The following is a 17,247-nucleotide window of genomic DNA, read 5'->3' as shown; positions in this document are numbered from 1 at the left end:
AAGAAAATCAACTGGGGGGAGTGCTGTCGTGTTAATTCTCTTGGGCCTCTCAGGGACTTTCAATGCCATCAGCCATGGTAGAATTCTGGATTGCCTTGCCAGAGTGGAATTTGCAGCTAAAGTATTATGATGGCTAGGATGGTTTCTGGAGGGATTGACCCAGGAAGTGGGGTTGAAAGGCCTCTGTTCTATATCATGGCTATTGGTCATTGGAATACTCAGCTTGCAAACTGGTGCTTGCAAATTGCTGTGGCCCAGGCTTTCCAGGTATTGCCAATCAGCTGATAAGAAGTGCTTGCAACCCCGTGGTCCAGCCACAACTTTGCCTGCCCTAATGGGTGATGCCATATATGACATCAGGTGTGCAGTGTGTGTGGCAAGTGTGTGTGGCTAAGACAAAACAGCCTCATGGGTCAAAGTAGACATTCTATTAAAGGGGAAAGGTAGAATATAGTTTTTAAATGAATACACGTTTGGATTTTTATTTTTTTGGCTGACACAGTACTCAGGATGTTGGTGGTATTTTGTAGTTTTTTACATTTCTCTTGCTGTACAAGAATCCTGAATGTTGTTTCTATAGTCTGAGAACAGCTGGCAACAGTTATCCCCCAAAGCCCAATTATCTTAAATAAAAGCAAGGATTTGTGAAAGTGAGAACAATCAAATACGTGCCTTCCAAATATGCTTCTAACATGACATCTGGGTAACTGTTGCATTGTTTATTTGAATAAAATTAAACCTAATGTGTTTTTGGAGCAGAATTGTATTTAACGCTATGAAGAAAAGATAAACAGTACAACTATGATTTGAGGTTTAAGGAAGGCTGGGGTTAATCTTTATGTGTATAAATAATCAGACAAAGGCATCTAAACAAATTTCAGCTAACCATTCAGACGGCTCAACATGCATTCAAGAGAATGTGAGTAGAAGCCCCATGTAAACATTCCCTGCTCAATACAGTGAAGGCTGGGAACTAAACTAACATGGTGATATTCATGGGGATGGAGCATGCCTGCCTGCCTCTGCCCCCACCTCCCCAAATACCCACAGATACAGTGTTTGCCTGAACACACCTTGTGTCTTGGCTTCAATTTGTCTACACTCTGGACTGAATGAAAAATAGAAACCTAAACCTTCCAGTGCTTTTATTTCAGGCTTCTTTTCTGCAATTTGTCCACTTGTTGTAGGCAACAAGGAATTATGTGCTGGCAAGTGAGTGGGATGGCAGAAGAGGGACAGATTGTTCTGTTCTTCTTCCCTTCTTTCCGCCACTCCTTGCAACATTTTGGTTTCCGTGATGACCACACACAAAGGGAACCCCCTTTCTCTGCTGCTAGCTTGCATGGAAGAAACAAGCCTCATTTCCATTCTGATTCCAGTCCAGAAGAGAAGACTTTCAGTCTTTTCCAGACAACATGGAAATTATGAGACTTAGGTTGACAAAATAAGGTGCAGGCTAGTAACTTTTGTGGGCTATTTACAAGGATGTTCTGTACTCAAATGGTATGATGCTCACAGACCCAGGAAGGGGTTCATGTTTCATATTGTTATGGCTTAAATATTGTTGATTATTCCTTTAAGCACCTCATCTGAGAGGTTTTTACGCCATAATCACTGCTTTCCCCCATTATTGTATACTCTCCAACTAGCACAAGGTCAAATAACATAGTCTAAAAGTCAGCAGTAAACTTAAGAAAATCATCTCAGTTGAACCATTCAAATCCCTTCTGAAGGCCAGAACTAATGTGACTGAGTTCCAGAGATTAGGGGCCATCACTGAAAAGGTCCTGTCTTTATTACCTACTAGGTACACCTGGCATGTGAGTTGTATTTTGTTGCATTAGTAAAACACAACAAACAGTACTGGATGGGATGGGGGGTAATGGCTGTTAGATTATGTTTAGCAAGGCTCCTAGGCCTTTAAAAGCTGTATATTAAGAAATTGTACAGCACCTAGATTGTTTCTGGTGCTTAGCAAATTTTTATACATTACTATTTTTGTTTGTTTGTTTGTTTAAAGCAGCTCCTGCTGTTTTAGTTGTTATTTGTAGGTTGTATTATTTCACCAACAAATGAGTTTTTCCCAAACGTGAAGTGTTGGCCTGTCTGTTGAATTTCTGCACAGATGGTCACTAAAGTATATACAATTAAAAGGTTACTGTAATCAGAGAATATTTTAGCAATCGTAAATCCACTGAGATCCAAGAAACAGGCTGCATAAAATAAAGCTGGGAAAAGTACACAAAGCAAATACCTTTTGCTCATTTCTGTTCTAAACTGCTGGATGACTGGGCATCAAAAACCAGGTAAAGTAATAAGGTAGTGGTTTCCTCTGCTCTACTTCCATATGAAATGCTGTAGTAAAAGCGGCCGAGAGATGAGAACAACCACTCCGAACTGATCCATGTGCCTAGACTGTGTGTCAGAATAGCTTTGGAACTACAGAGCCTAACACATCCCATCCACCATGCCAGGTGCTCAACCATCTCCTGTGTTTGCAGTTCCAGTCAGGCAGCAAACCCAGGATATTTATGGAGCCTAGCATATATGGGTGGTTTAAAAGTTGCAAAGGCAAAAGCAGAGCATGCCTCCCAATCTATTATACTAACTGTCCTCACAAGATCTAGGTAGCATCCCTGCAACATGTGGCTGAGAACACGCCCACCAGCTTTCCCCATTGTGCAACAACCATTGCGTCAACCTTATATAATCATCTTAAATGTGATATGTGCTTTTTGGATATTTCTGTTTCCCTTTAGTCTATGTGCAAGGAAAAACAGACCTTGACATGTTCTGCTGGGTTGGATCTATAAATCAGATATATTCATTTATTTTGGACTCTAATAATGTCTCCATCTTCTTGGGGTTACGCTTTACTGGCAATCTGTTTAAAATAAAGCATACAGCTTTGCCTACATGTTATTCATAGACACATTACTCCACACCAAAAATATTTAAAGAGAGAGAGAGAGAGAGAAGGGATGGGAAAATTAAAGTTCAATCGGGGATAGGGAAAGAAATACAGAATAAAAATAAGTTTTAAAAAGAAAATATTTCTGTGATTTATTTTTTACCGAAATCTGGATGATAAGCAGCTGAAATGCAAACAAAAGAAGAGTCTTGCTTGGATGCCCGCTGTGTCTTTGAAATTCCAAAAGTTACAAAGCACAGATTTATGACCACAGGCAAAATTGCTTTCATCATACACAGAGTTTGCAAATTGCTTTTCTGGCAGCAAAAGCTCAGTGGTTTTTTATGGAGAGTTTCAGAACCTAACAGATCGATTGGGTCATCAAAGGAAATATTACCTTACTGATGACCAGTAACCTTCAGGTTGACCAGTTTTATACTTGCATATCCCAAAAGCAACCCACAGAAGAGAAGAGTTTTATGAAATGGACAGGTAATAAATGCAAGTAAAACCGCACCAAATGGTGAGCAGATGGTTACACTTGTCCTGGATCCCACCCCTGTCCCAATAGGTTAGCCACTTTCCTACAGAAAAATAATGTCCATTAAGAGAGGAAGTAGCCTGCTCTGCGTGTAGATACCTCATATGTAAACGGATAAGTTTTTGACGATTAACTGATAAATACATTCTGTTAAATAAATAAATAAAAATGTATGACATTCACACATTTCATGCCATATATTTTAAGTTAAGTAGCTACAATTGACTGCAACAAAAGAAACACACGTGATCTGCATGCAAGTTACATGTCACCTTCTAAACACAAGGGCTTTCCATGCAGCAAACATATATGCCCAAAAATAAGGTGCTCACAGAGTTATTTTATGTTGATTGTTTGTACACTTTACAAAATCACATCAGCCTAGGAGCCAACCACGCAAACACACCCTTAGGATTTAGAGTATAATCAGTGATTTTAGAATATAATCAGTATTGAATCAGTGTGGGGTAGTGGTTAGAGTGCTGGTCCGGGGACTGGGAGGCCAGGGTTCAAATTCCCATTCAGCTATGTAGCTCATTGGATGAGCTTGGGCCAGCCACTGTTTCTCAGCCTAAGCTACCTCATAGGGTTATTGTTGAGATTAAATAAGACGGGGGAGAACCATAAATGTCACCTTGAGCTCCTTAGAGGAAAAGTAGGTTTAAAATGTAATAAATAAGGAATGTTGTGGCAACAGTGTACAAGAAAACAGGTCCCTGTCCTGAAGAGCTAACAATTTAAAATTTGACAATGGGGAGGTTATGCCAAAGGCTTAATAGGAAACCGTTACTTGCTATTAGAAGGTGCAGATGAGGAGCTTAATTTGTCTACTATAAAATAATAACAAATCCTATAAAAGGCCTTGCCTTTGTAGAGGAAGGGAGCCTGAAAAAAGAAGAAAGAACAGAGATAAGTAGTTGCTCACTGGCAAAAAAAAAAAATGGATTGGTTGTTTTTGTCTGGCTGCTACTGTTATAAAAAATGTATAAAGATGTTTGTTTTTTTGCTGTAACTGAACAATAGATCCAATAAATCAATATGCTCAATTTTGCAATTGTTGTATGTTTATGAATCCAGGACTGCTGGTAATTATCTGGATATAGCGAAAAACAACACCGAATGTCAGTCCAGAATCTTGACATGAAGGGTGCTTTCAAACAAGGAATTTCCCCATGGAAATATGATGTGGTTACATTCACACAAACTCATATTTATGTTGTATCCCATCATGGTTTTAGTATCAATGAAGAGAGAGCTATAAATCCTGTGGGTGGGTAGGTGGGTAGACGGACAAACAAACAAACAAACAAACAAACAGAACAATCCACTTCCATGACTGTCATCCATTTTAGGTATTTCACTCTCCTACTTCCATATTCCAAGATTATGCTTCAACTTTGTTCCTGGGCTTGCATTACATGTGCACTGAGAATACTGTATGTTATTACAAAAGTACCCAGTGCTTTGTGGGACCCCTTCAGGAGAAGAAAAGGCTAAGGAGTATACCCTACAAATATGTGGAGTGCAGTCCCTAAGGTGGTTGGATGATGTGGGATATTTCTTTTTAGAGGATGCAATTGCAGTTCTAATTTTAATTATAAACATCAATGAGTTTGCAGTATACACTATTATTATGGACTCTAGAGAAAAAGGTTAGCATAAGTTAAAGTGAACATACGAAAACCACAAAGTGACTTGTCTCCATATGTTATGTGGAGACTGGGTATTACATTACAGGTGTTGTAACTATATGCAGTATAAGTGTAGTGCAAATAAAATGCTACACATGAAATCTTAGTCTTTTGCCCCATCATCTGGAAAGGTCCTATGAGAAACTTGAGCAACAATCTTCCTGGGTTTCTCTGAACTTTAGATCAAAGCCTTGAGTTGGATGAAAGATAAAGAACTGAAAAGAGGAAAACCTTGGATAAATACTCCCTCTTGCAGCATTTTACAAGAAACAGTTTAGTCCTTGAATTAGGAAAGATAAGCTTTAATAACCAAGCTGTACCTAAGTATAATTGAAACAATAATCTTTAGTGCTTTATACCATACAAGGCACACTGCAGCTGTGCTCTATGAAATGAAACAGCAAATGAACTGGATTGATCTGCTACCAGACCTTGAGAACTGACACAGAACAATTCTTTTTAGGGAGGGCCTTCCCTTTTGCTGTTTCCAAAACTTTTACTAGTAGTTAGCTTTCTTGTCCAAGAAAAATACAAATGAAGCAAGTTATACTGAACAGGTACTGAGTGGTCAGACAAGTTGATGATGTGTGGGTTTCTTTCAACAAGAGAGGAACACAAACGGAAGACTAAGACAACATCCAGTCACCCATTCACATCAGTGACATAATATGTAAGCTAGTAAAACAGAGACCATACACAGAGTAACTCCTTCATGGAGCTACAATTTCCAGAGTTCCATAGGCATGAAGATTGACTGTTAAACCACTTTGGGATAGGGAACTAGGGGTCTCCTAACAGCCGTCAGCATCTTGAACAAACTACAGTTCCCAGCATTCTTTGGAGGAAGCCATGACTGTTAAAGTGGTAACAGTGCTTTATATGATGGGGTGGATGTGGTAATAGATCTTTACAGCAGCTGTATTCATAGTTTACAAACAAAACCATGTTACATTGCTCACATTATTGAGTCCAATATAACATGTGAACTAAGGCTGTGTAAACACCATATACTAAAAGCACATCTCCCCCAAAGAATCCTGGGAGCTATAGTTTACCCCTCATAGATCTACAATCCGTAGGACCCTTAACAAACAGCAGTACTCAAGATTCTTGGGAGATGCTTATTTGTATAGTGTGCACTTAGCCTAACTCTCTGAATTTCTGTAGAACACGTTTTGCTCTAAAAAAACCGAAAGACATCTGGCATCTTCGGTCACAGGTCTCAAGCGGCAAGTTTAGGAAAGACCTTTGCCCAGAATCCTAGGCAACCACTTTTTATATTTTTTTAAAAGGATGCTTGCAATTTGATACTGATGAGAAATAAAAAGATATAGAATTCTCCTATATAGTAATTTACCCAACAAGCATTACAAAATACAGCGTAAAATTATACAGTGGTACCTTGGGTTAGAACTTAATTTGTTCTGGAGGTCCGTTCTTAACCTGAAACTGTTCTTAACCTGATTAACTGTTCTTAATCTTTAACTAATGGGGCCTCCCGCTGTTGCCATGCCGCTGCCGTGCGATTTCTGTTCTCATCCTGAAGCAAAGTTCTTAACCTGAGGTACTATTTCTGGGTTAGCAGAGTCTGTAACCTGAAGCGCCTGTAACCCGAGGTACCACTCTAGTCTGTTCCTTATTATTCGTGAGCAGTTTGTATTTATCTTTTATTTATTATATTTATATACCACCCTTCATCTGAGTATCCCAATTTGGCTCTGGTCTCTAACTTGTAAAGACTCAGCAGTAGGTTCTGAATGTTGAACAACTGCAACTCCAGTGCGCATTTGTGCGCATTAACAATGCTTTAAATGTTTTATTTATATCACGTTCCTGGTGATAATGCTTAAGGTAGCTCATCATCTTTTTTAGAAAGATCATATAAAGAAAATAGTTGACAATTTAACAACGGACGTTAAAAACAGCGGCAAAAACCCCAACCAACATTTGTCCCAGGAACTTAAAATGGCTTTCTAGTATCTAAATGACAGTGTAGGCACCAAGCAAAATTCATGGGGTGGGGGGATGACATGTTCTCTGATACGGCAAACACCCTGCTCCAATTGCTGCCTGTTCAGCCAGGAGCAGCTGAAGCAGGACCTTCAAGGTTGGTCCAAACAGGGATCAGGAACCTGTGGCCTTCAAGATGTGGCTGCACTACAACTTCTATCATCCCTGACCACTGGCCACGCTAGTTGTACCTGATGGGAGCTGGTGCCTAACTGTGCGGACCATTTTTTATCACTGTAACTTGTTTGAATACTGTCACCTGCGTAATTATAGTCAAGGCACATGACAAACACCGTAACCAGAGGCTTGCAGCACTGAAGACTGGGCCAGAGTTAAAACAGGACTTCAGCCATGACATCAATAAAGGGTCTAAAAACGGAACTGGAAAACAAAGTGCAAGCTAGGGGGCACATCTGAGCTACTGCAGCGACACAGAGGGAACTACAGCACATCCCAACTTGTACTGTACCACGATAGGAGTCGAAACCTTTTCTTTCTGTCTTTTTCTTGGTGATGCTGCTATGCCTATAACAGCTGTGTGCTGAGTAAAATTCAGGAGGTGCCACTTTTCCTACCACGGAGAATCAGCGATGAGGAAAGTTTCACCTGTTGAATTTAGGAAAAGGGCGGGTGCTGGCAACCACACAGTTACACATTTACTCACGTAAATAGTCAACATTTACCAACGGAATGTATTAATAGGATTTCTCTTTCGATACCAAGAGAAAACCTTGCCTCTGGATCAGGCACCCCCAAACTTGGCCCTCCAGCTGTTTTGGGACTACAACTCCCATCATCCCTGACCACTGGTCGTGTTAGCTAGGGATGATGGGAGTTGTAGTCCCAAAAAGCTAGAGGGCCGAGTTTGGGGGTGCCTACTCTGGATATTATATTTGAGAGAACGGGGCCTGCCCAAAGCACTGAGCCGCGCACCAGTAGCTCAGGACTGGAGCTAGGGGTCCATACCTCCGCTTCTAGCGAGGCTGCCCCCGAGGCAGGTGGCAGCAGCAACGGCGCGTTGCTGGTCACATCGATGAGCCTGGCAGAGGCAGAGCCCCCGCGGGAGCTGCTGCTGCTGCTGCTTCTCATGCTCCCCCGGGGCCGCCACGCGCTAGACCTGAGCTGCGCGGCTTCCAACGTTCGATCAGAACTTTACCCGGGAAATCGACCGCGCGCGTCCTCAGCACAAATCTTGCTAAGCGACGCTGGTCTCCAGGGAAACAGGCACACACTGCAGAGCTTGTAGATTGGAGGGGACGGCTGATTAGTTCTTCTCGCGAGAGGTCTTGAAGTTGGATTTTATTCAACTGAATAACGTTTGTTTTTCTTCCTCTCCAAATGTTTGGAAACTGGGTAAGGAAAGCATTGCCCTCCTTATCAGGTTAGGCTGGTGGTGGCACCAGAAAAGCTGGCGAGGCTTAATGACTTCCAAAAGTTTACAGGTTGAGTTAGAACAACGCAAGTTAATTTGTAATTTCCTGCAGGTGGGTGGGGAGAATTTGAAACGCCTTTCCCACACATTGTATTGTTGCGCTTTAAGATCTTGTATTCTTAGCAAATTCTCTATGCGTTTCGTGCACACTTTAAGTGCTATAGGCGTATATACACGTAGGTATGAAACAGCCCTAGGTTTAGAGCTTTGACGACAAATGGCTGCTTTTCTTTATTCTTTGTTTTAAAATATTATATCCTGTTTTCCTGTTTCATTGTTTTTAATGATAAAAATGTAAATATATTAAAAGCTTAAACATTTTAAAAGGAGAGCAGATACAGCATCATAGGTATTCCAGAGAGCAAAAAAATAAGAGTTAGAAGGAAGCTTGAAGGTTTTTAAACCAAATTCTCTGCTAATTGCAGTCTGCAGTGATGCAACCACAGTATAGTTGACAGATATTGCTGACAGACGGCTGTGCTTTTAACTTAAATACTTCCAGCAAAGGAAAGCACTTCCCCCTAGGCAGTCAGTTCCATTGTTGAACAATTTCTACCTTGGGAAGGTTTATCCTAGTGCAGGGATGGCTGGTCTTTCAAATGTTGTTGGACTGCAATTCCCAACTATTGGAAATGCTGGCTGGGTATGATGGAAACTGGAATACTACACCATCTGGAGGGCCACAGGTTAACTACGCCTGTCCTAATGTTTATCTGAAATCTGCTTTTCTGCAGTTTCCACCATTGGTTCTTGTTTTGCCCTCTGGAGCAGTAGGGAACGAGTCTTCAGATATCTGAAGACTGCTATAATAGCACATCACATCGATTGCTCCACTTTTGCCTCCATCTCTAACAGGTGGCCCCCAGAAGATTGCCCAAAACGGAATGTGGCCCTTGGACTGAAAAAATTTCCCCACCCCTGCTGTGACTAACACATAAAGCTTGTAAGTACCTAGCACAAATGATCCTGGATTTCTTTGCCTGAAATCTGGCACATTTCTTACCTTTCCTTATGCCTGCAATTTTCAGACTGATGAACCTTGCCCTTTCAGGAAAGCCACTGCAGCTATCCTTCTGAAATTTGGCAGGAATAATGTCCCCAGAAGGGATGCTATTTCTTGCAAATTTCATACAGTTCTTTCTTTATATATATATTAGAGAGTGATCCTTTAAGGTATTTAATCAGCAATGGAACTTCTGGATTTATTTGTCTGTAATTTACCCACTCTGGAGGGGCTACCGTGCCCTCACATTTCATCTGCTTTTATAAAGGGGGTATGAAGGTATACCCGTTGTTTGAATTCCTGCTAGTGAAGTGGGGTCTGGGGAGAGGAGGTAGAGAAAATGAAGTGGACTCGAATGAATGAATTGAATTGGAGAACCCACTAATACACTGAATGGAGGCTTTCTGTTTTACAAACTGCTGAATCCAAACTGAAAATTAGGCTGGTACATAACCATATTATTTTACCTTGCTAAGTAGGTAAGGAGAGAACTGATGGCATGAAACAGTGTTTCAAATAATAACCATTTTAATGATTGATATCCTGCCTTGTCCTCCCAAATCATGTCTTTTAACTTAATACGCCAAAAAATTGGGATCTTAAAGTGCAGGCTGCTAAAGAATTCAGCTTCTATTCCCAATTACAATTAACTAGTTAGAACTGAGACCAGCTTATGAAATTCATTAGACTTCTAGGTCATCTCCCTCAGAAATCATATTTCAGCCCATAAAAGTCTACTGGTAGAGGTTTGTAAAATCCAGAACACTTAGTAAAAATCTCAGATAAGCCTTTAATCCTTTTGTGGAAACTTAGAAAACAATTTAAGTTTTCTACTTGGGCAAGCTTCCACTAGAGTCCACTACTCATTTTTTAATTATTTATCAGTAGTGGGAGTGTGGGATTTTCATGACCCTCTTTAGATATATTTTAACCAGCTTTTTAAAGTGTGCCAATTTCCTTTCCAAAAGGAGAACTCTCTCCTATTAATAAAAAGAGAAAGGAGGGAACAAAGCCTTTGTTCTTCTTGTGGACCACTTTGCCTTGTCTATGATAATTGCCAGAACTTTGGACAGGATGTTAGATAGATTAGAATTTTTTTTGCTGACTACCAAATATCCATGTACCCAAGATTTATTACAAACTGGCATTCTACCCGTAACATATGTAGAATCTTGTTTATAGAAGATCTTCAGAAATAGGGAGGGGAGCAGGTATAATTAGTATGTTTTTACTACCACTACATTGCATGAATAAAGATGTTATCATCAGGAAGGTCAAGCTTTTGAGCTAAGAAAAGTACTGCATTTTCAGACTAAAACTTTGAAAATGCATTCTATTTAATTGCCTCTATTTCTAGAGGACATAAAATATTCTAGCATTTGCTAAGCACAAAACCTACAGTAACACAGAGAAACTGTGACTTGGCTTCTGACATGTCTGAATATGTACATATTCTTTGTGTTGTTATCACTTCTGCATGCATTTATCGCATGCTGCATCAGTAATTCTTAAACCTGTAAACTACTATGAGACTTATACACAGATGAACACATGTAATACACTGAAACCATATACTTTGTGTGTATTTTGTATGCATTGTGAGGAGCAGCAAGTCTACAAATAAAAATGGCTTTCGATGCCAAAACTCACATTATTTGGCAAAGAGAGACAACGTCGTTTATATAAAAGTTAAAAAGAAATGGGGCTAGCAGGCATCCCTGTTTGACCCCTTTCCCCAATGGCAGTGGGTCCGTAAGAGTTCCCGATGACCCAGTTCTGATTTTGACTGTAATGTCTGTATGTAACTCTCTGAGAATTTTTAAAAGTCGTCTGTCAATGTCCGTTTCATATAATTTTTTCCATAGTCTATCTCTACAGATTGAGTCGAAGGCAGATGACAAGTCAACGAAGGCCACAAAGAGTCTGCTCTTATACGCTTTTGCATATTTGGCTACCAGGGTCTGTAGTACCATGCAGTGACCTATCGTATTGTGGCCCTTTCTAAATCCTGCCTGTTCCTGGTTGAACAGGTTAGAATGGTCCGCCCAATCTACCAGCTTGTTTAATAAGTACCGGGTATAAAGTTTGTATGCAATGTCCAGAAGGCTTATAGGGCGGTAGTTTGCTGGATCTTGAATGTCTCCCTTCTTGTAGATAGGGACTACCACACTTAGTTTCCAGTTCGCTGGAATTTTACATGTGTTGTTTATTGCCGTAAAAAGTTTGGCCAAAAAGATGGCCCACCATTGGGCGTTTGATTTAAAAACCTCAGGGGGGATCATGTCCTCACCGGGAGCTTTGCCATTTTTTAAAGTTTTAATTAGCTGTAGGCACTCTGATTCCGTAACAGGATCCCAACTAGCTAGATGCTCATTCTTCAGTGGGAGGAACGGACTCAAATTAGCAGTATTTGAGAGTGTGTATAGCTTGAGAAAGTGTTGATACCACACATCGGATGGAATACTGCTGTTTACAATTTTTCCTTTGGATGAGACTCCCTGTGCTACTATTGCCCAGAATTTTCTATCGTCTCGCGATTTAATCGCCTTATCAAGTGCCTCCCATTGTTCCTTCCTGTAAAGGGATTTCTTGAGTTTTAAGGTGTTTTTATAGTGAGAGCGCCATCTGTGGAGATTTACTATAGATGACAAAGTCCTCTCCTGTTTTACCTTATTTTGTTGTTTCCTAAGCAGGGATCTTAGCTTCCGGCAGTCTTTGTCAAACCAGACCCCCGATTTGTTATGTTGTTTGGGAGGCCTGGTGTTTATAAGAAATGGGAAAAGGGACTCTGAGACCCGCTGATATAGTGAAAAAGGATCAAAGTTAGGTAAAGGACACTGGTCTCTCAGAACCAATAAATCTGGAGAGTGCAGGTGTTGATTAATTTTAAGCTCCAGCTCGCTGTTCCATTTACGCCTGCGTGGGGCCGGTGCTTGAGGAGGGGCTGCACAATGTAGATGTTGTAATCCCCCTGATTCGAGGGGAGTTAGTGAGATTGCTCTAGGAAGATGGTCACTCTCAGTTCTGTTAAAAGTGCTGAGACCCTGTGCCCTCTCCAAAATTGTTGGAGAGACCAGGATATGGTCAATCACACTTGCACCACGAGGGCCGATAAAAGAGAAGAAGCCTCCTGACCTATCCATGTAAGTACCATGCAGGTTGTACAAATTATGCTTAAAAGCAATCTCCAGTAATGTGATACCTGCCTTATTCAAGACCTTTTCATCAGAACTCCAAGGGATAAACCAGTCTGCCTCTGGTAAAAACTGGGTTTTGGAGCCATACGAATTGATGTCGCTGCCTATCCTGGCATTAAAGTCACCTGCCAGCAGGATGTTCCAGTCAGAAAATTCTATTTTGGCCTTCTCCAAGCATGACTCCAAATCTTCCCAGATTTGTACTGTCTGACTTTCTGTACTGTACTGTCTAACTTTTATATAAACGACGTTGTTCAGTACATGGCAAAGTACAAGTCATCGGCTCCAGCCCTTGAAGGTAAACGCCTGAATATTTTGCTATATGCCGATGACATGGTTTTAATGGCACTCACCCGAAGAGGCTTACGCAACATGCTGGAGGGGATCGCAGCCTACTGTTCCCATAATTCACTAAAGATAAACCATGACAAAACAAAAATTGTGGTGTTCACTAGAGCTCGCCACACCTTTAGATGGTCTTTAGATGAACATGTGATTGAACAGTGCCCTTTTTTTAAATATCTGGGTGTTACATTCCAGGCTACATCTAGCTGGCTAGCCCACTTTAAGGCTGTAACCATCCTAACACGAAGAACAATTGGTGTTTTGCTTAGTTTCTTCCATACCAGGGGAGGACAATTGGTGATCCCGGCATTAAGAGCTTTTGTTGGGAAAGCTATTCCCCAGATGTTATATGGGATAGAACTCTGGGGGTGGAACCAGAGGCTGTTGGAACGGCAAAGAGAGACCCTTTGTTCAGTCTACAGTACTCTGTAAAGTGTCATGTACATTGGTGGCATAATAAGAAACTGTACCAACACCTGAAAGTTCTTATTATAATGGTATGATTTAACTGTAGTCTAGTGATGCTGGTGTATGGGACACTGGTACAAAAACTGTCAGATACAGGGAATGTATGGCTCTCCAACAGATGCTCAGTACCCCCTGAACACCCCTGGTGTCTGCTGTGGGCCAAAGAAAAAGTGGTCTCACGTATGTTTATTTTCTTGCATACAATATCAATTTTAAATATAAATATATAGCAAATACACATAAACAATTTTCATCAGGGCCACAATATGCAGGAAGGAGAGATTCCATATTTTCATCTTCCAACACAATCCTAATGAAAAACAGACACAGACAGAGCTATTAGACTTAGGAGAAAAGCTCAGCTAATAACTTAATTTTTTTCATAAGGCTTGTGGTTAAGAAAAAATGGGTTAAAGTTAAACCTCCCCTCTGCATGTTGTGATCTTGATGACAATCATGTTCTCTTGCTGCTGGTGTGGTTTCTAATTAGCATTTTGTATCTCATCTAGTTTTATTGTGTGTTGTCCCTATAAAGTAGTGATGGAATGTGATGGATAATGCATATATTAATTGCCACATTGAGCACAACAAATACAATGGGTGTGTCGCTAGTTCCAAAGCTAAATGGTGGCATAATTTTATGTCTTTGAATATGACGGGGCAAATCTAATTGAAAGACAACCATAGGCTTTGGTATAGAATTTTTTTTTACACACCAGGAATGGTAATGATTCAAGGATTTTGAGGATCTAAATGCAAGACCACATGTTTAGATCTATTTTTTAAAAAGCAAATAAAGGCTCAATATCTGAGGGCTCAGACAAGGCCTCAGATACTGATATGTCTAAAGGCAACACTTGCCCACAGAAAGGTGGGAAAGTGGCAGCACTTATGGAGGTCGATAGAGACTCGGATTCCTATACTGACAGAATTTGCCAAGCCCTAATATGTGAGTGGACTACTGCATTGGCACCACTTGCACAGAAATTTGAAAACCTTTCTAATCAAATAAAAGACATCTCTCAGACTGCAAATGAAGCACTGATTTTTGCCACCACTAATCAATCTGAAATACAATAACTGCATATGGCCATGGATTCTTGCCCTATAGTTCGAGGAACAAGCAGAAAGAAAGAAATGTAAACATTTTTTAATCAGCCTACCAGAGAATTAGGAAGGGAGAGATATGACCAAATCATCTGTGGAACACTTCGGGTGGATTGGATACTAACGTTGAATATAAATACCCTCAATCAATAACAGATGTGGAGAGGCACACAGAGTCCCTGGAGGCTTAAATTATTATTATGCAAAATGTGATTAGAGGTGATATGTACTATGCAAATTGATGATGCTATATGGAGAAGAGGGTTTGTAGACTGTCTCAAAAGGTCATTATTTGTCACAGTACAATAGACCTAGTTCTCACAAACAGTACAAGAGCTGGTGAACCAATGTCTGGACGGTTCCATTTTGGACTGTGCATGTGATTTAATGATTTACCATTCCATCATGTTGAAAAGTGGGGATAATGGTTTCTACACATAGAAAACACGGGTTATCCTTGACCATTAGCAATGATGACTGGGGCTGATGGGAGCTGTAGTCCAAATCATCTGTGGAACACTGTGTTGGCTACAAAAAGAGGCATACAGTGGTACCTCGGGTTACATACGCTTCAGGTTACAGACTCCGCTAACCCAGAAATAGTACCGCGGGTTAAGAACTTTGCTTCAGGATGAGAATAGAAATCGTGCTCCGGCGGTGGGGCGGCGGCAGGAGGCCCCATTAGCTAAAGTGGTGCTTCAGGTTAAGAACAGTTTCAGGTTAAGAACGGACCTCCAGAGCAAATTAAGTACTTAACCCGAGGTACCACTGTATTGGTAACATTGTATCTGAGAAATTGAGACACAGCTGTAGCTCAGTGGTAGAGTATCTGTTTTGCTTGTAGAAGGTCCCAGGTTCAATTTCTGACAACTGCTGGTACGGCTGGGAGAGGGCCCCTATCTCAACAGGAGCTGCCAGTCACTGTAGACAGTACTGAGTTAGATGGACCAATGGTCTGACTGAGTGTAATGTAGCTTCCTATATTCCTATAAAGGTTATTAGAAACTGAACTTTGTTTCATGGACATATTCTAGTTTAAGGTACAGACTCAGGTATACATCTGTTGGAAAATAGCTATTGTGATTTTGAGAGGTTGCCTTAAATAGACATTTTTTCTATCCCAAACATGGGCCTGAAATTGGATTTGAATGTATCCTAATTATCATCCAGAGCCATCCAGAACACTCCCTCTCCTGTTTCTTTAATCCATGGACGGGGAAGCTATGGTTGTCTAACTCCAATCAATTCTTAACATTGGGGCTGATAAGAGTTGGAGTCTCAAGAACATCGGGAAGGGCCACAGATTCCTCATTTCTGCTTTAAGCTACTGTTGACCAATGCATGCAGCTGTTATACTGAAGAAATTATTGAGATGCTTATTTACATGTGTTATTTTATTAAATTTTGTCCAAAGCAGCTATAAAAACGTCTGCTAAAGAACTGTAAATGTAACATACAACACAAGGCAAAGTGCTGCACTGTAATAACTAAAACAGTATAAGAGGACAGATGCAGGCAAACCATTAAAACACGCACTTCTTGACCCTATCCAAAAATATTTTAAGAATAGAGGAAAGATTGCCTTTAAGATGGTTCTGATACTTTAAGAATAACAGGAAAGGGTTTGTAAACTTTCACAATTGCATACAACTTTAAAAATCTGAAGATCTGTAGAAGAAAATAAATAACAGTAATATTGAACCCCAGTAAACCTTCCAATCTTAAATATCATAAACAGTGTTCATGAACAGTGCAATGCTTTACACAAGCCAATCATGAAGCAGCATCAAACTGAATTATTCCATATTTCCCAATGATCATCCATTCAGGTTCAGTATTAGTAAGCTGTTCACCTTGCCCAGGTTTCAGCCCAACCTGGATATCACATTTTAGTGTTCTTAAGCTACAGAGAGGGGCAGGGTGAAAATTGTTCAAGGCTTGATGGAACGGCACTGTGAATTCCCACTTCCGATCAGCTATCAACTTTCTGTAGTTCAAATCACCTTTAAAAACAATTAAATTTGACTTCTGCAATTCACTGTACAAATCAGGAGCCACTTGAGCCATCCTACAATATTCATGTGGTGAGGTCCAGAACAAGTGATCATGAAAAATCCAAGCGCCATTTTTCAAATAGCCCTCCCAGCAGACACCACACCTAGACATCCCCTTGTGATTAGCTGACTGCATTTGCTTAATTGTCCAATTCAGGTCACACCTTGTAGTATCTGAGACATACCATGGGATGCTTTTCCCATGGAAATGAATTTCAGTAGCTAATTTGGAGGATAACAAGAAGTCAGCCAGTATAAGGTCAGCAGTAAGTTCAAAACCAGCATTATCCAGGACTATGTCAAGTCTAGTAGTCTGCTTATTCGTGTTCTTTTTGTTTATAAGCAGTGACCAAAGCATTTCCATGTGATCCACCAAGATAAAAGGTTTTAACTCTTCCACAGACAGTAATGGGTCAGACTTCTGAGAATTATCTGCCCCAGCTGACATTGACAGGTCACACTTATTACCCCACAGAGAAACCTAAAGA

At 40.5% G+C, this 17,247-nt stretch overlaps 1 protein-coding gene across 1 annotated transcript in view; it reads right to left on the bottom strand.

The window, feature by feature from the left end:
- Positions 1 to 17,247, bottom strand: part of LOC308473038 (uncharacterized protein) — a 66,320-nt gene that overhangs the window by 32,227 nt on the left and 16,846 nt on the right. The window contains exons 10-11 of the mRNA XM_080998286.1: positions 16,480 to 17,240; positions 8,120 to 8,303 (exon numbers count right to left, since the gene is read on the bottom strand). Coding sequence (XP_080854412.1) covers positions 8,120 to 8,303; positions 16,480 to 17,240 — 945 coding nt within the window. The remainder of the gene's footprint in view (positions 1 to 8,119; positions 8,304 to 16,479; positions 17,241 to 17,247) is intronic.

This window comes from Podarcis pityusensis (genome assembly GCF_964106645.2).
Source record: "Podarcis pityusensis genome assembly, chromosome: 3".
In the NCBI taxonomy this organism is placed as follows: domain Eukaryota; kingdom Metazoa; phylum Chordata; class Lepidosauria; order Squamata; family Lacertidae; genus Podarcis; species Podarcis pityusensis.
Note: the sequence above shows the minus strand (reverse complement) of the source record. Positions and strands in the feature narration are given on the sequence as shown.